Here is a 19,520-nt window from a genome sequence, read left to right on the forward strand (position 1 = left end):
GTCTACAAATATACCTTCAACTGCACCCCCTCCCCTGAAGTTGAAACAAACTTCATGGAACACCTCAACTTTAAATTACAAATCAGAGCAAACTTCATCTTGTGCGTAACCCTAGACTGCCCCCCACACCCGTGAGCTATCTTTGCTAGCAACATTAGCGACTTAATTGCCCCCTCCCCATGTCCTCGACTCATGTTCATTCATCCACCCAGGAGACCTCAATTTTTATCTTTCAGGCTGGACCGACCCCAGATCAGCCACCCTCCTTGACCAAGTCTATGGAACGCATTTCTGACCGATGCATTATGATGTCAGATTTGGACAGCCTTTCGGAATCGGTTTGTCCGACACGGAACGGCTGTCGCAATCTGACCTTGGGGCCTGTAGCAAGCCCCCCCCCTTCACCCGGAGACCTCCGGTTGGGGCTTATGGGGGTACCCGTGAGTCCCCTCTTTCCAGACATGCATGGTGTGGCAGGCACCAAGGGGTGCCCACCACAGGGTGTAAGGTTTTCCACGACTGCCCCTTGTTTCAATGGGATCCTGTGTTGTCGGTCGGAACACAGGCTCCCATTGAAGTCAATGGGAGTCCGACCTAAACATCATATTGGGTCGGTGGGACTCCCCAAATCAGAATCGGTCAGAAATTATTTTGAGACCCAGTCAGTCGGAATGCTTTCCTTCCGGCATCGTAATGAGGCCCTTTGTGTCTCCAGTAGCAGCCAGGGTCCGGAAAAAGTGGCAGGCGGGGGGTAGAGGGGGAACCAGGGACAGAAAATAAAAGCTTACCTGTCGTATTGCTGGTGTTCTGCTCCTCTCTGGCTCCAGTCCACTGCAGTCACAGGTTCCCAGAATCCACTGCGGCCAATCTTGACGCTGCTCTCCTGCTGCTGGCCCGAGTGCCTTCAATTTGCGCTCCCACTGAGACTGGGTGCCTGGTCCTGCTGTCTCCAACCTGGCAATGCAACCCGGGTTGGAGACCGCTTCAGTGCGCATGTCGGTTTGGCAATCCTGAGACTGCCAGCCAAACCCACCTGTGCACTTAAGGCAGTAAGTGCAACTACTGCCCTCAGTGCCTCTCATCCCCCCTAGACCCGCTCTCAAAGACTCAGCTGGGAAACAAAATAAATTGATTATAAATCCAGGTTTATTATAATTTTATTTTTTAGACTGCTGGCGGGGGGTGACGCTCCCCCACCATAAGGGAGAACCTGCCGCAGTGTGTCTCTTTACCTGAGCTTGCTCCTCATCCTCCTTCTTCCTCGTCTTTCTCCCCATATTTCCCTTTCTCTCGTGTTCCCTCTTTCGCCCGTCATTCCCCCTTTCTTCTTCTTACTCCTGCTTTCCTCCTCTTACTCCTTCTTTCCCTCTTTACCCTCTTCTCCCTCTTTCCTCCATCCCTCTTTCTCCCTCTTCCAACTTTCTTCTATTTTCCCTATTGCCTCTTCTCCCTCTACTCATTTTTCTCTCTTCTTCTGTCACTTCCCCTCTTTCTCCCACTTCACTTGTTTTTCCACTTTTCTTTCCCTTTTCACCTCTACTCCTTCTTCCCGTCCTTCTCCTCTTTATCCTCTTTACCCTCTTCCCCTTCTTTCCTCTTCCCCCCTTTCTCCCTCTTCAACTTTTTCTCCTTTTTTCCCTATTTACCTATTTCCTCTTCCCCTCTTTCTTTCCTCTTCTCCCTTTTCCCCTCTTTCACATTTGTTCCTCCTCTTTTATCCTTTCCCTCTTTCTCCCTCTTCTGCTCTTTCTCCTTGTTCTACTCTTTCTCCTGCTGTAGCGCTATGTTACGAAGAAAGCAGATATCAAATGCAGGTATAACAAGATGAGTTTTAATGGAGACACAACCTGGAATCTGTCCACACCAATAAGTCAGGAGCAACTGGCTACCCTGGAATGTCTATCCACCTTACACTCTAATCCAAGAACATATGCATGACAATGACATCATAACACGTCTCCTTCCCTTCCCTTAAATTAAGAAAACATAAGAAGCATATAACCAATCAGAAGAACAGGGAGTAATATAAGTTACAAGATAAATATAAATACAAAATCACTCCAATCACCTAGCATAGTCACCCAGATAACGAGGTTTGCAGGACATAGTGCTACACCTCACAGCAGGTGTTCCCCTGCACTCATGTCACCACTTGATTACTTAACAACATGGCTCCCGAACATCCTTCATCTTCTTTTCTTACGCACTCCCCACTCTTTTGATCCAGAGCAACATTTCTGAAATTCCACCGTTCCCATTCTCCAAGGTCACACAGAACTTGCCCAGTTTGCTGATGCGGGAAGGACCCTTAAATTTTGAAAAGCCACTAGCTGCCCTTGCTGGCGGGATCTTGACCCAATCACCCACTGCCAATTTGCTCCACACTGTTTTCTTGGGTTGCGCTTGACCATCATTTTGTGCCCACTCTTTCAACCAACCAGGAACTAACTAACCTAGATCCCGGTGCGTAGCCCCGCATGTCCTGAAAGAGAAATCCTCTGTGTCACACTATGAGTAGTAGTGCAATACTTTTGAATCATATCATTAACCATGAGTTCCACATTGTCCTTATTAGCAAGGGCCATTTGTATGGTGCCCTTCACTAATCTGTTGACTCTCTCCCCTAAACCATTGCCTTGAGGGTTATAAAGCGAGGTGCAAGAGTGTCGAATTCCACACTATTGCAGAAATGCAGTCATCTCATGTGAAATCGACTGAGTCCCATTATCTCTCACCAATACAACAGGAACCCCTTCTTCTTGAAAATGTCTTTTAACACTAGGATAGTACTTCTTGTAGTGACATCTCAAAAACCTGACAGCAATCCCCTTCGAAAACACATCCACCACAATAACAGGAAATCTCAACCCTTCTGACAATTCCGCCATAGGACCTATAAAATCCAAACAAATGGTGTGCCATGGTTTACCAGGGTCAGTAATATGCCCCTCGTCATTCTTGCTTCCCTCTGTCAACCTCTTTTCACTCTCTTTACAACTAACACAAGTCTCCACCCATCTCTTAACCTGATCATCAAGATCTGGCCACCAAAACAATTTTTTTGAGTCTACTGCTAGTCAAACCCTGCCCGAAATGGCCCTAATGCAGCAAGTCAAATAACCTACGCATCAGCCCTTCAGAAGGGATAAAACATTCCCCTCTCATGATGATGCTCAGACCACAAACCGACAACTCATCCAACACCTTAAAATATGGCCACACAGAAACAGATAAAGTGCTCTCCCTTTTTGCTCCACGTTGAGTTAAGCTGAAAACCTATTTCTGGACCATATCCGATTGCATTTTATCTTCCCACTGAGCCATGATAAACTCACCAAAACCACTAACCACAGCATCCTGTACAGAGGCTACTGCTCCTTCCAACTGAAAATGAATCACTGCCTCACTGTCCATAACTTCCTAAGGCAAAGCCAACCATGACAAACAGTCTGCTTGAACATTCCTCCAACCCTGCACAAAGTCTATCAGATAGGAATTTTCCTGCAGACGTGCTGCCAATCAAGCCCGTCTGGCAAAGTCTTTGCCCGCACCACCAGATGACAAGATCTTGGTCAACGGTTTATTATCCGTACGCATGGTGAATGACAAGCCCCTTAAATATACTCTGAAATATTCTGCTCCCTAAGCAGCAGCCAATGCTCACGTTCTATAACAGAATCGTTCCTCTCCGCCTGAGTAATGTTACGTGATGCAAATGCAACCGTCCTTTCTCTCCTTCCATGAACTTGCAAGAGAATCACCCCTAAACCTGTGGCACTGGCATCAGCAGTGAGTATGCATTTCAACTTGTTGTCAAACAAGCTAAGATCCCAGCATCACAGACGGCGGTTTTGATCCCTTCAAAACATGATTGTTGTGCTCTTCCCCACAAAAACTTCTCTCCCTTTCGCAACAACTTTCTTAATACTTCTGTCCTGTTCGCAAAACTGTCTACAAATTTCACATAATATTCGACTAATCCTAAAAAGAAGTGAATCTGATCCTTCTCAGTAGGCGCTGGCGCTCTCCTAATGGCATCCTAAAGGGATCTCTAGGGCTTCACACCACCATTGGATATGGTATATCCCAGATACTCCACGTGTTCCCACAAACATACACACTTATCCTTATTCAAAGTGAGACCAAATTCCTTCAATTTTTCAACACCAACCTCAAGGTGGTGTTATGCCCCTCCACAGTCTTTTCCATCACCAATATGTCATCCTGGAAAAAAATAACCTCTCTTACACCTTCAAGAACTTTGGGCATCATACGTTGAAAGACACTCGCAGCCAATGCCAAACCAAACGGCATATGAGTGAACTGAAAAATCCCTTCAGTTGTCATGAACGCCGTCAAGGCTTTGGAATCATTATGTAGCCTAATCTGATGATAGTCACTCCTCAGATCCAATTTAGAAAAGTATCTACCATCTTTCACCAGTCCCAACAATTCACTAATGTTAGGAAAAGGAGAAACACTGGCTACAATGTCCTGATTGAGGCACCTAAGGCCCACACAAAAATATCAAACCGCCGTCAGGTTTCTGAGTGATCACGGCTGGAGAAATCCATGGAGAAACTTCCACTGGCACAATTATACCCTCCTCTGGCATATCATCCAACAGTGTCTTGACACATTCCCTCACTGCAAGTGGCACCCTCCTAAGTTTATGTTGCAATGGTTCAGTGCCCTCTTTGAGAAGAATCCTGTGCACATATCCCTTCAGACACCTGTGTGATTTCTGAAACACTCCCTCAGCTCCCATCAGCACATTCTCCAACGATGCGTCTTCAACCACCATGATATAGTGCCATGCTCTGGGATTGATCAGAATGTTCAAATCAAACTGATGCATCCACCCAAGTATTGCCAGAATATCCACAGACACATACACCTTACCCTTTGTGCACCGCTCACCATATTGGATATCACCCTCCAAAAATCCCACTATGTCAATGGGCTCACCTTGATATCCACCCGGGTTGATATCTTGAGGCAGCAACTCCACAACACCTCAACATGCACCAAAAACTCTCTGAGGTATGATGGTATACATTGAAATGGTATTTATCATCAGTTCCACATCCTTACCACACACACCGAAGACAGCACCAGGTCTACACATTCTCCTGCAAGCACAAGTAGGTACTTCATCCTTGCAATCATCAACTAAAAGAATCCTATCACACTAACTATCATCACCCACCTCTTCCACACTGCCCACTCTAGACATGTTGCCCTTTTTTCGATGTTGGCAACTTCACACATGCATGCATAATGGCTTCTGCAACCACAACTCCTGCATTCCTTGCCCCCAGTAAAGCATCTCTTTGAGTCCGATGAGTGACACATGCTACCACAGCGCATGCACTCCTTGCCTTTACTCCTATCAAGAGGTACTATGTTGTAAATAGCTTTTATCTGTTAGTCTGTTTTCCATGTTCTTTGTTTGGAAATTTTGTGTGTTCCCTATATTATGGTTCTATATAGAATTCTTATGGTGTCAGTTGGTGCTTGGCCAGATGGTGATCTGCTAGTTTATTCTGTGCTGCGAATAAACTTCATAACTACAAAGAAGTTCCTGCTTGATTCATCATTTCCATTTACAACATTTTGGCGACAAGGACTTAAGTGTGTATCTGGCCAATATTTAGATGATCAGCGGTGCAGCGGCAAATGATTTGGAGTAATTACGGAATAGATGGAGCAATCACTATATGAAGAACTCTGCGTGCAGCAGTAAGACGTTCCTACCTCATTCTTTAGAAGGTTTAACGTCGTGTATGAACTTCTGGCAAGGTGAGCATTTGGATATTTCGGCACAATTTAGGTGCTTTGAATTGAACGCGTCACTCTGGTTGCTTGGTTACCATTCAGTCACTGTCTTCCTACGTAACCTGCTTCGTGAACTGTTGTCATAACAACGTGGTTAGCGTCTCGCGCTATTCGTTTTCAAGCGCGTTCACACCAACGTCAAGTACGTCGCATTGACTTTTGACCTTTAACCTTTATGACGCTACTCGTCAGACGTGTGCGGCCATCTTGGATCTTCAGTTTACTTCGGGAATTCAACGCCTTCTTCGTGTGTTTCAGCCTGTATGTGGTAACGCTGTTTCTAACATAAAAAGGAGAAAGAAGGGACTTGGATTGCCACTACGTTTTGATAACTGTTGGTGTGGAGATTTACTACTGTTTGTTAATATTTTCAACAACGAAAATATATGAGTAAGACTTTAAGACTTAAATCTGAATATTTTTCTATTTTGTCTTTGACAGTAATTTATTCTGTTTTTATTTTGTGATCTTTTAGTCTTCATTTTTGAAGTTCAATAATGTCACAACAGGTTAATGTGGCACTCCCACCTCAGTTCCTCAGTGAACCTGGAAATCCCTCTACTGCCTGGGAAGATTGGATTGTTATGTTTAACAATTATATCGAGGCATTAGATGGGGAGGATTTTTCTCCAAAAAGGAAAAAGGCACTCTTGATGACAACTTTATGTAAAGAAGGTCAGCGAGTTTTTAAATATTTACCTCAGGTTTTACCTTCTGGCTCACAATCTCCTCTTGATGAATTCAAGGAGGCCATCGCTAGACTTGAGACTAGATTTGCAAAGAGGAAAATCTTGTTTTACAAAGATTTAAGTTTTATAAAAACAAGCAGCGTGAAGATGAATCCATTGATGACTTTGTTACACGTTTGCGGGAACTCTCAGTAAAATGTAATTTTGGTCAGATGACGGATGAACTTATTCGTGATCAACTGATTGTTCAGTGTAACAATCGCAAAATACAGGAACGTTTATGGGCTGCAAAGAACCCTACCTTAACCACATTGGTGCTAAGGCAATTCCCGCTGGGTGCTGATTGATTGAAAATCCCATTGTTCATGACAAGGTCAGCTCGTCATAAGCACAGCTCCAGTGCACTGCATGACGAGCTGACCTTGTCATTAGCATGGAAGGGGTTAAAGGTTGCAATTGAACTTGCGAAGATTGTGGAAGAAAGTGAAAAATGTATGAAAGAATTACTAAAGAGTGGGTTAGAACTTAAAGTTGCTGAAATTTCCCATAAGGTTGTAGTCTCGAGTGATAACAGTGATAGTAAAAGTGGTGCTGTTGCCCTAGTTAGGAAGAAAGGGTATGTCTTACAAAAAAAAAATATATGAGTCAACAATACAGCAAATCACAATCTAAAGTGTGTTCGAGGTGTGGCAGCAATACTCATACTTCGGATGCGAAATTCTGTTTTGCTAATAATAAGGAGTGTTTAAGATGTGGCAAACAGGGTCACTTTGCTAAAATGTGTAAAAATAGAGCGAATTCTAGAGTGACAGTTGTAAATGAGTATCGTGAGTTGAATCGTGATGTTAACAAATTACTTGTACTGCAGGATTCTGTTTGTGCTTGTCAGGACAAATGGGAAAGAATCCCTAATGTTGATTTTATTATTGATAACAAGACTATTAGCCTTATGGTCGACACTGGCTCTAAATGGACCATTATTCCCATGTCTTTGGTGAAGCTCCTGTGGGGTCAAAAAACTCTTTTGGATTGTGATATTTTTCCCTCTGGTTATCAGGGTGAAAAAATAGACCTTTTTGGGTATTTCGAGTGTGAAATTCTTTTTAAAGATAGATCTACTCAGGGAAAAATGTATATTTCTGTTAATGGCCCAGCTATTTTAGGTCGTATCCATCAGTATGATCTTCACATTGTTGTAAATCCTAGAGCAGAGGAACCTGTGATGGTTGTGGGTGATTTTACTTTGAATGATATTCTTTTGAATTCAAAAAGTGTTTTCAGAGAACAATTAGGAGAATTACAAGGCTATGCCCATAAAATCTTATTGAAGGAAGGTAGTATCCCTGTTCAGCATGAGGCAAGAAGGGTACCATTTGCAGTGAGGAATGAAGTTAAGGCTGTTCTGGAAGAAATGCTTCAGGGCGGGATTATTGAGCCTGTGGAGGCATCCCAGTGGATTTCTCCTGTTGTCATTTCTCAGAAGCCCGATAACAAGATCAGGTTCTGTGTGGACCTTAGGTCGCTAAATAAGTGTGTAGTTGCAGACGTTTTTCCATTACCAAATATTGGGGAGCTAGTCTCTACTTTGAAGGGGGCTAAGTTCTTAGGAAGCTTGACCTCAAACATGCCTATCACCAGATTCGACTTGAAGAGGGGTCTAAACACCTGACTGCTTTTATTACTGGCGAAGGGACCTTTCAGTTTACTAGATTACCCTTCGGGCTGATTTCAGCCGCAAGTGTTTTTCAGAGGATGGTGTCAGAGGTGTTTAAAGGGATATAGAAGGTCATCTATTTTCAAGATGATATATTAATTTTTGGGGACTCCATGGAGGAACGTAATAATGTTCTTCAATGCGTGTTGCGCAGGATTGATGAGGCTGGCCTTACTTTGCGGAAGGAAAAGTGTGCATTTTTGGTTAATGAGATTGAGTATTTGGGTTTTTCTCTCTCTTCTGACGAGGTTAAACCTAAAAAAAAATTATTGGAGGCTATTGAGCTGGCTCCCTCTCCGGTTGATAAGGATCAATTGCGGTCCTTTATGGGCTTAATTGAATTCTACTCCAAATTTGTGAGGGATTTTTCTAGTAAGACTGCTCCCTTGAGGTGTTTACTAAAAAAATTAGTGAAATTTTCATGGACCAGTGAACAAGAATCTTGTTTCAATTTGATTAAAAATGAACTGTCTTCTGCTAATGTTCTCACACCATTTGATATTAAACGCTCTTCTATTTTAATGGTGGACGCTAGCGGCATCGGTTTGGGTGCTGTTCTTCTTCAGCGGTATGGAAGCGAAGAAAAAAACATTGCCTTTGCTTCTAGACCTTTAACTGTGTCAGAATGTAATTATTCTGTAATTGAGCGAGAAGCTCTTGCCGCTGTGTGGGGTACCTATTATTTCAGGACTTACTTATGGGGTACCAAGTTTGAGTTGCGCTCTGACCACAAACCCTTAGTTAATATTTTGGCTCCTGGGGGTACTGGGAAGGGTTCACCCAGATTGCCCAGATTGGCGTCGCGTCTGCAGGATTTTCAGTTTGCTGTGCAGTTTGTTCAGGGTTGGAAAAATATTCAGGCCGACTGCCTGTCCCGTCTTCCCATTCAGTCCATGGTTTGTGGGAATTCATTGGTGGAGTCTCAAGATGATTGTGCGATTGCTTTTACTGAGGATGTTTTGTTTCTTTGTGCTGGGTCGTTTTCATTTGATGAGTGGTCTAAAGGGATGGAGAGTGATGTTGTTTTAAAACAAGTTGTTGATCTTATCATTAAGGGGTCTAGGAGGGAGAGTACCGTTGAGCCCTCCGTGAGACCTTTTATTAGAATTTTGGATGAATTATCTCTTTCTAACAACAATGTTTTAATGAGGGGAGACAGGTTCATGCCTCCTTGTTCATTGAGAGGGAAAATACTTGATTTAGCTCATGAGGGACATCTGGGCCAGACCCTCACTCAACGTAGAGTGAAAGAGAATTTCTGGTGGCCTTCTATTGATGCTGATGCTGTGGAATGTGTTGTACATTGCAGTTTTTGTAAGGAGGGTGAGAAACGTTTGAAGGTGGTTGGGACTCAGAATCTGGGCAGCATTTCTTTTGAGAATCTACCTTGGCATACCGTTTGTTTGGATTTTATTGGGCCAATAAATGAGTTGCCTTTCAATCAGCGTTTTGCGATTGTTATTATTGATTGTTTTTCTAAGTAGTGCGTTTTGTCAGGGAAATCACTACTGATTCTACAATCAGTTTTTTGAGAAGTGTTTTTCTTGATGAGGGGTTTCCTTCTGTCTTGATAACAGATAACGGTACACAATTGACGTCAGGAAAGATGGTTTTGTTTTTGAAAGAGTGTGGAATTGACCATCATCGGACTACTCTATATAACCCACAGAGCAATGGTATGTGTGAGAGGGTTAATAGGTTGGTGAAAAGCATTATTCAGATGTCTGTCGAATTTGGTTGTTTTTCTAATGATAAGGTTCAAGAGCTTGTGTGGGCCTATCGTTCAACTCCTCATAAGCATGAGAGTAAATCTCCTTTTGAGTTAATGCGTGGTCGTTCTCCTGTTTCTAAGTTAATACCTTCTTGGTTGAGAAATCACGATAAAGTTTCTTCCATGGAGTCTTCTTTTGATTGTGTTTCTTTACCGATTTCCGTTGGAGATCTGGTCAAAGTAAAGCCTGGCAGGTTCTCTAAGGGACTTTCGAAGTTTAGAGGTCCTTTTTGTGTGAAGCGGGTATTCTCTCATTTTGTTCTTCTCATTAATGGGGAGAAATTGAATTTTAGAAGGGTGGCTCTGTATCGGAGACACTCTGATGTGTCTGTGAAGGGTACATTACCTATCTCTGATTCTTTCAGCAATGGTTATATGTTATCTACCCAGTGTGATTCGAGTTCTTGTCCTCAGTCTACTGTAAGGGGGGAGGTGGGTAGTGGTGATGCTTCTACATCTACCTACTCTGGTGATACTGTCTCTACCCATAATATTGTTTCCAACAATGGTGTTTCTTCTGGGATCAGTTTGAGAAGTCCTCGATCTCGCCGTCCACCTGTCTACTTAGATGATTACATTCATTAATTGTTCTTTTGTTTTCTTTTTCTGTTTTATTGATTTAAGGGAGGGAGATTTGTTGTAAATAGCTTTATCTGTTAGTCTGTTTCCCATGTTCTTTGTTTGGAACTTTTGTGTGTTCCCTATGTTATGGTTCTATATAGAATTCTTATGGTGTCTGTTGGTGCTTGGCCAGATGGTGATCTGCTCGTTTATTCTGTGCTGCGAATAAACTTCATAACTACAAAGAAGTTCCTGCTTGATTAATCATTTCCATTTACAACATACTACCACTTCTTTTTTTTAACAAGACACCCTTCAGCTTCATTACAATCGTCCTTCACGTTGGCTACATAATTTTCTTCTTTTTAGAAAACTCTCATACATTTTTGCGATTCTTCAATGACTTTGGCCAATTCAACAGCACTTTTGAGAGAGGTATCTTTTGCTGCCCATAACCTCGCTTGAATTTTCTTTTTTCTACATCGCACAATTAACTGATCACGGATTAATTCATCAGTCTCCACACCAAACCGACATTTAATGGAAAGTTCCCTGAGTTTTGCTACAAACTCATCGGTGGATTCATGCTCTGTGTGAGGTTGCATATAAAACCTATAACTTACCATAACTAAATTGAGTTCTTTAACAAACAGATTTTCTAAGCATTCAATTGCTTCTTTATACACATCCACAATAGGTTGCCCATTCGGCCCCAATGCAGGCGGTAAGTATTTGAACACGCTTTGGCCCTCATTGCCTAAGGGACGCAGTAGCAACACTTTTTTCCTAGCTGGTGCAAACTTTTGTCCATCCAAAACTGTAATATAGTTTTCCAACATCTCCACCCTATCCGCCCACAATATCAGCGGGGAACCTGGTTGAGACAAAAACGGTGGAGGAGTGATAATATTGTGAGATGCCATGCGCACATCAGAATAACCCACAGCATCAAATACTCACTATGAAGCTGTACAAAATGAGGTTCTGCCGTGCAGATCACTGCGGACAAGCGTGCACACTTAGCATTACTGTGATAGCAGTCACCAGCAAAATAATAGCACAAGTAAAATGTGGAACTGTTGAAAACCTGTACTTTTTTTTTTCTGTCACTACACTTGTTAGTCACCAGACATCCGATGCAAAATACAATGTCCACACTGCTGGAACTGATGAAAATTGGCTGATGCCGGAATGACCAATGTTAAATGACTGCCAAACAGAGAGCTCACACTGCTGACAGTCGTGTCTAAACGCAGACACAGTTTTACGTCATTACCTCTGCACTGAAGTCTCACCACAGTTACTACCAAGTCTGAACGCCACTGCTGATGCAACGATGCTGGTGTAGACTATGTAAGATGGCTGCCTCCCGCAGCGGTCCTGCTGCTGTACGTAGCATGTAGGCATAGATGCGGCTTCACGTCAGTGCTTGCCGATGAGCTCCGTTGACGCACGGAGGTGCACAGGAACAATGAATGTGAAGAACTTCGCAAGGCTGAGCTCAAGCACGATCCACCAACGGTATGAATCTGCAATTCACCCCTAAATCCTTAAAATATGGCCGAAAATGATCCAAACTTATCATTGCACTCGATCTCGAAGTTGCAAATTAGTGGATCCATACAATAATTAGGATGAAACACTGCTCTTCAAAAAGGATATCTAGGACCACCCATGTTGTGTCGCTTCTGTTCCATATTTCACCAGCCCCCTTCTGCACACTTCTGGTCGTCACCAAAATGTTATGAAGAAAGCAGACACCTTCATACCAAATGGAGGTATAAGAAGATGGGTTTTAATGGAGACACAACCTGGCGCCAGTCCACAGCACGGAGTCAGGAGCAACTGGCTTCCCTGGAATGTCCATTCACCTTACACTCTAATCCAAGAACATATACATCACAATGACATCATACTATGCTACTGGGCCCATATACCTTTTATTTTCATTTCTTCAATTATTTATACCACTCTCTTGGTCCTCGGATGGACCTTGTTTTGTGCCAAGAGGGATATAAAGGGTCCAATCAGTCATCCAATGAGGGCCAGAAGCTGGATAACTGGACTACAAACTAGAAATCAGATTCATGCAAATTACTCTCAGAACAGTGCTATACAGATAGAGGATAGGAAGAGCTCAGTTAAAGCAGTAGCATAGTAAGGGGGGCAGGAGTTTTGGGGGCGGAACCCCCAATTCTAACCTGCGGCCGTCGCAGGCAACAAAAGCAGAAATCACCATCAACCCCCAGCCCCCGCTCTTACCTGCAGCCGTCAAACGCAGGGACCGCCACAGGTGTTAATAGATCCAGCTAAGCCACTGAGTTAAAGCTATACAAAATAATGGCATTAGTATTTGATGCTCCGCTATGTCTCTCTTATGATCTCTCCTGATAATTAGTAATCCTAAATGAAGAATGCACAATCAATTGGAAATAAATAAATAATGATAGCTGAGACAATGTGGTAATTTTAATCTGGTTTATAAAAGTTTGGAAAAGTAAATTTGCATCAAGTTATAGGACAAATTTGTCTAAATCTAATGATATACTAAAGCTCCAAGAGTTCAGGAAAGGACATGAAGTTGCCAGTTGAAGCAATCTCCCAAAAAGGAAGAGATCACTAGGCACAGACGGCGTATGCGTCAATTCGAAATTGAAGCCAGGTGAGTCATTATCAGGCTAGTCAAGATTGCCAAGAAAGTTCTGCAAAGTCTCCACCACACAATTCAGCAGAACTTCAAATGTATGATAATAGACAGCAGCCCATCCGTCCGAATCCATCCAACGTAACGTGCAGAGAGCCAGCGAGAGAGGGAGAGAGACACTGTCCGGTAAATCAGGCAATATTATATTCTTAAAGTTCCGGGGGTGACAACTCCTGGAATCACCTCATCGGGTCAGACCACTTAGTTCATAGGTCAGTTCGTATAGGATGAGTTTCAGGTGACATGACGAAGACACAAAATGTAGAAAAATAGTTGGGACAATTACTCAGTCCTTAAGCAATCCAATATGTGAAACGTCGGAACAATGCTCCTTTAGTAAGAACACATGAGCAAGTTCAAGAGGACAGTTTCCCAGGCAGATGATCCTCATTGTATGATCAGATGTAACAAAATATCTTGTACAGTACATGAGAACTCAGGAAAGAAAGCACTGTTTCACGTTATTTGTTATATTGAGAAATTCTCTCATGAGCAGTGGATTCAGCAAGTCAAGAAATTTCACGTATGCAGTCCGGCCCACATTAGTTTAAGCTAATATGGCGTAAAACGTATGCAATTATTAAGCATACATTCGTAGGAAATATAAAGACGTCAATATTCTAGTATAACTCTGATGGTCTGGAAATGATTTAGTAAGGTTTCAATTATCATGTGTCACTATGATACACTACAACCTACTACCTACGAATGTACCATTGTGTAAAAATATTTCAAAATACATTTAAAAATTTTCATTTTAGGTATGTATCACTAGTACATTGGTGAAATACAATCTCGGAAGGTTTGGCCGATGCATCGTAAATTAGGAACATGTAACACCTTCTTTCTCATTGTCATTTCAGTGTACACTTTATTAACACAAAATATAAATTTTTAGTCAAATTCACCATCATAATCAGGTTAAAGCATAATATTTGATTACTTCTCAGTGGTTATGCACACATTTAAATGAAAATAACATTTAAATGAAAATAAAGAATAAATAGAAGTAAACGCAATAAAGTGAGAGCTCACCATTTAAGCATTTTACTAACATACATTAAAGTAAAACAGTACTTTGTCAATTAGCAAATCACAGTCTATATTATGTAGACGAATTATACCATCTAGACTACATCTTTTTCTGCATGCTTTTACTATACAGTAACAAACATTTCTCTAGTCTTGTCATTTTTTTTGACTGTGTAGGTGGTGGACGTTTATACATTTTCTCTCAGAAGTTTCATAATTGATTTCTCCTGTCATTAAAAGTGTAAATGAAATTTCCTCTCCAACATTCATCTTCTCCCTATTGTCTGATGTCCCACTTCCCTTCTTTCTCCTCTCTATCTCGCCTTCTTCCTCCTCTTCCCTTCTTTCACCCTCTTTCCTCGTCTTCCCTTTTCTCCTTCTTCCCCTCTTTCTCCCTCTTCCATTATTTCCCCTTCTTCCACTCTTTCACCTCTTCTCCCAATTTCCTCTTCCCCCTCCCTCTGCCCTGTTCTCTCTTTCATCTTCTTCCCTCTTCCCACCTTTATCCTTCTTTCCTCTTCTCCCGATCCCCATTTCTACCTCTTACCTCTTCTCCTTTTGCCCTCTTTTTCTTCTTTCTTCTTCCCCTTTTTCTCCCTCTTCTACTTTCCCTTTCTTCTGTTCACCCTCTTTCTTCTCCATCTTCCTCCTTTTCTTTTCTCTCCTTCTTACCTCTTCTCCCTCTTCCCCTTGCTTCCTCTTTTCTCTTCTCCCTTTCCCCCTGTCTCCCACTCCCCTCTTTCTCCCTCTCCCCCTCTCTCCTTCTTCCCCTTTCTCTCCCTCTCCCCTTCTTCCCCTTTCTCTCCCTCTCCCCTCTTTTCCATGTCTCCCTCTTCCCATCTTTTTCCCCTGCTACCACTTCCCCTGTTTCTCGATTTTCCCCCTTTTCTCACGCTCCCCCTTTCCTCTTTTGCCTCCTCCCCTTTTCTCCTCATCTCCCTCTTCCACTCTTTCCTCTTCTCCTTCTTTCCTCTTCTTCCTCTTTCCACTCCTTTCCTCTTTTCCCTTCTGCTTCCTCTTCTTTCCTTTTCCTCCCAGTTTCTCTGCCTCTCACTGCTACTTAACAATTTTACACTTGAGCAGCAAGCCATTTTTGAACAGCTGGTTATATTTAATTAGAATTTAAGCAGTGTGCCTAATTACATGATATTTATATGGTTCCACTAAATATGATATTCTCTCTTGGCTGCGTGTGCATTTATTGTCCATTTATTTTTTCTGCCTCTGCAAAATCAGGCAGCGAACAATTTCTACATATCACGTGACTTCTCAGATGTTTGAGTAACTTTAGGGACCCAGTGACACGCGAACTTTGTGGCGAAATAAAGCAACAAGTCTGATGTTCAATTTCTATCAATTTAGAAAATAACCCGGGCGTTCTTTTTTATAAAATTGTGTAAAACATATATATGTGCATTTTCTTTCAGGCAGAAATGGCTAGCGTGTCTCATTTCCTGGATTTCCTGTTTCTTATTTCTCTGATGATGATTTGGGCGATCTGTCCTCTCGATAGCCTGGCAGTCCTAGGCCAGTGGGTTCAATCAAAGTTAAAAGAGGTGAGTTTGTATTTCGTAAATGTTGTTCTCGTGCTATTTTCTGTCTAAAATGAAACATACTATCTATTTGAAGGAATTCCTTGTGCAAAATGAATACTTCCTTCTTAAATTCTGCAGTATTTTAAGAATTAGTGTGAAACGCTTTCTAAGTATTGTCACCTTCTCCCCATAGAGAGAATGCATTGATTTCACAGCTTAAGGTTGAAACGAGATCTAAAGAAGTTCATTCTTCTTTAGATTTTGCGGACTCATTCTGTCGAACTATTTATTATCAATAAACACGCAAACACCACCTTCAGCTTGAGATTTACTCTGCCAGACTTCACTCATTTATTTTAAAAAATCTGCTAGCGCTCAATTTGGGGAGGGGATGTGGCCTAAAGGCTAGGGCGGTCGACCTCGAAGCTGGGGAACTGGGTTCGAGTCTCGGTGGGGACCCTCAACATCCTGTGATTCTGGGCAAATTCCTTTATCTCCCCTTGCGTAACAAAAAATATATAAAAAATGAATGTGTCCGTCTGTAACGCAACTGGGCTCATGTAAAGCGCTCTGATACCTTCGGGTCTAGTTCGTGATTTAAAAACCTTTTTAGGTCTCGTGTGGCGTACTGCGCACATGCACAGTCGAGCTCGCGAGGTTTTATGTTTTAGAGTGTACTTCACTAGCGAGGGTTAAGCCCTGCCTCTCTTCTTCATTGGCTGGCTTCCTAAACGGTGGCCAGCCATTGGAGAAGAGGTCCTAGTGATGTTCTTCTTTCTCCCTAAGCCCCGTCCTTTTCAGACTGGGTTCCTTGCCTTAGGTTTGTGGTAAAAGCTTTTTTATCTTCTTTAATGGTCCAGATGGCCCCATAAAGAAGATAAGAAACCTTTTAAGTCAGCGGGAAGTCCGGGAGCGCAGTCTGAAAAGGACTGGGCTAAAAGAGAAATGTGTACGTCGTCCGATCGGGGGTTTCATCCATAGAGAATAGGGCTGGCTAGCTCTGCTCCTCCATTTCGGACTGGTTCTGCGCGGTGAAATTAACGCTGACTTCCATTTAGCTGTCCTTGCTCGTTCGCCGGTGCTTGCAACAATTTAGCCTGTAACACCTCTGGGTGGCTCACTTCGCTCGGTATGCATGTGCGTCTTTGTCTGGAAAGAGAAATCAACTTAAGAGGCTGTCCGGTTCGTGCACTACCTCTCTCCCGTAGTCCCCTGGTGCCACTTTCACTAACTTCCAGTTGATTCATGCCAGGACCCTTCTATCCTCCCTGTTCTCCCCCTTATTCTTATCTCCAAGTTGCTTTTGGCTTAAGTCTTTCATCGTTTGTATGACTCCTGTGCTGTGCTTTTTTGTTGCTTCTGAAACCGAAAGACTCCAAGTTTTGGGACGTATCCTGCTACGGGGCTGGCTGACCCATGTTTGCGCACCCACCCATGTAATCGCACCGACCATAAAATAAACATTCCTCTTAAAATAAGCTGCCCCCAAGCCATATACCCATTGACTTGACCTCGCCCCCTACCGTAAAGCACTGCAATAGCCCCAACATAAATGCGCAACCCCGTGCGAGGCGGCCGCCTTTACCGCTGCATGGACACTTGGCTAAAAATTGTGGGCGAGACAATACAGGGAAGGGAAGCATTGTCCTGATGATACAGAATCTGTAGTAAAATAACTGACCTGTATGTGGCTCGAACCTGCAACCATGTTACTCTTCGCACCGCACCATAACCAATTGAGATAAAAGACCCCGAACGCATAATGCAACAGAACATTGTAAATCGGTTCAAATATTAGTTAGCATGTGGGAAAAGCATTATTACACCCTTCATACATACTTCCCTAATATATCAACAATGTCACCCCCGGTCTGCGCTGTGGCGGCTGGTGCGGGGCTACAGCAGCCGTGATCTTGTGCCTTTGTCAACGTATCGGGTGGACTGTGCATTGCTGCTTGAAATCGCCTTGTGCCAATATAAACAGCCTCAGCTGCGCAACCGCAGGCCATCCAGTGCAACGCGACCAGCCGTGAGCGCCCCAATGTTACCACACTTATGCGCTGGCCCCCAATGCTGATAGGAAATTCCCTTTATCAGCAGTGCTTTATCGAGAAAGGGCAAATCTGCCATTGGATGCAAGGCAGCGCGAGAAGTCAGTCCCCATTGCTCCCCTGCACGGCATGGCCAGGAAACACACAACACGCGTAGGTGCTGCGATTAAAACAAAGTGCTATATTCCTTTTACATTAAAACTGAGCCACTGAAGGGTATTAGCGATGAGTGATTATCAGGCCCTCTACGCTATTTGGATCTGTAGTGCACAGGTTAGCGCTATGATAGTGTGCCCGCATTGATCGGCATTATTCTGGGGAGAATGTGTGTGTGTGTGGCTGTGTGCATGTGTGTTGTGGTAAATAAAATATTACCCTGTCATAATTTCTATAAATAAACAAAGTGTCATGCATTAAATGAGAGGCAGAGTCCGTGGTATCCGAGTCAAGGGGCTTTATTCCAATAACTCGAGTTAAGGGAGAATCTGTTCCATCACCTCTAAGGTTCAGGAAGGGTCTTCTAAACATTATTTTCTGATTACATATTTATACGTGCAATCTTGTACATAGGAGGAGCGCTCGAGGCAGAGCAAGAGAGAAAAGAAGATAAGAGCATGTGGGCGTGCATGAGGGTGTACACTTGATGAGTCATAGGTGAGTCATAGGTGGTGGATACATGGAGGGGGGTTGCATGGCAGGCTGGAACTTTGCCCTACTTGTGCGTGCAACTTGATCATGACGTGCAACTGACGTGTGACTGGGGGGAAAGCTGACATTCAGTCTGGTAGGGAGGCCTTCAGTGTCAGGGCGACCAGTACGTCTGGTATTATCTGATATCTTGAGTCCGGGGATGTATTATCTGAAGCAAAGGTCGCTCATCACTAAGAGCCAGAGAGGGCATATATTTCTTCGTTCATTGCGTGGGGGCCGTGGGCTTTCTACGGATGCAAGCTCTGTAATTTACTTAAACGGAGACAGAAAGGCTAGGCCCTTTCTCTGCAGACGGTTCTGTTTACCTTCTTCACTGGGCAGGAATGTGATTCTGTACAACAAGCAGATAACTATTTTGCAAAACACTATCTTGGCACCCCGTGCTGGGTCTCTTTCGGCTGAGCCAGAAGTATGCGAGGTCAGGGATACGTAACTGTAGCTCTCAGAGTGTCTGAGCCATGAAAAACCCTTAATTCAGAAACTGGCTCAGGCTGAGCCACAAAACGGGTTCATCGTGACTTATTTAAAAGTGCACAATGCAAATACATGGGCCTTAAATGCTAACTTAATATTTCTTACATGGGAGACTTGATGACTGGCATCCTAATGCAGGACGTAAATGCAGAGGCCTTGTGATTCAGGCCACTACGGGAAAATGCATGCATGACATGCACATACATTAAACATAGGGTACACGCAGGGGACATATTGGTCATGTAAAATTCAATTTTCCTCATTCCCTCCTTGTCCCCTACTTTACCCTTCAGGACACATCTATATTCATGAGACCGTATAGTTGATCATACAGCATCATTTGTTCATCTTTGATCCTTTGTACACGTGGATGTGGTACTCAGGCAGTCGCACACAGGCCGCAAATGGCCGGGCCGCACTGCAGACAGAGACAGCAGCCG

The 19,520-nt window shown here is 43.2% G+C and overlaps 1 protein-coding gene across 2 annotated transcripts in view; it reads left to right on the plus strand.

Moving 5' to 3' along the window:
- The window catches only part of OMA1 (OMA1 zinc metallopeptidase), a 797,057-nt gene that overhangs the window by 422,780 nt on the left and 354,757 nt on the right, over positions 1-19,520 (plus strand). For both annotated transcript variants that reach the window (XM_078669974.1, XM_078669983.1), the window contains exon 6: positions 15,737-15,865. In XM_078669974.1, coding sequence (XP_078526100.1) covers positions 15,737-15,865 — 129 coding nt within the window. The remainder of the gene's footprint in view (positions 1-15,736; positions 15,866-19,520) is intronic.

The sequence above is a fragment of the Lissotriton helveticus genome, chromosome 1_2, assembly GCF_964261635.1.
Source record: "Lissotriton helveticus chromosome 1_2, aLisHel1.1, whole genome shotgun sequence".
NCBI classification, from domain to species: domain Eukaryota; kingdom Metazoa; phylum Chordata; class Amphibia; order Caudata; family Salamandridae; genus Lissotriton; species Lissotriton helveticus.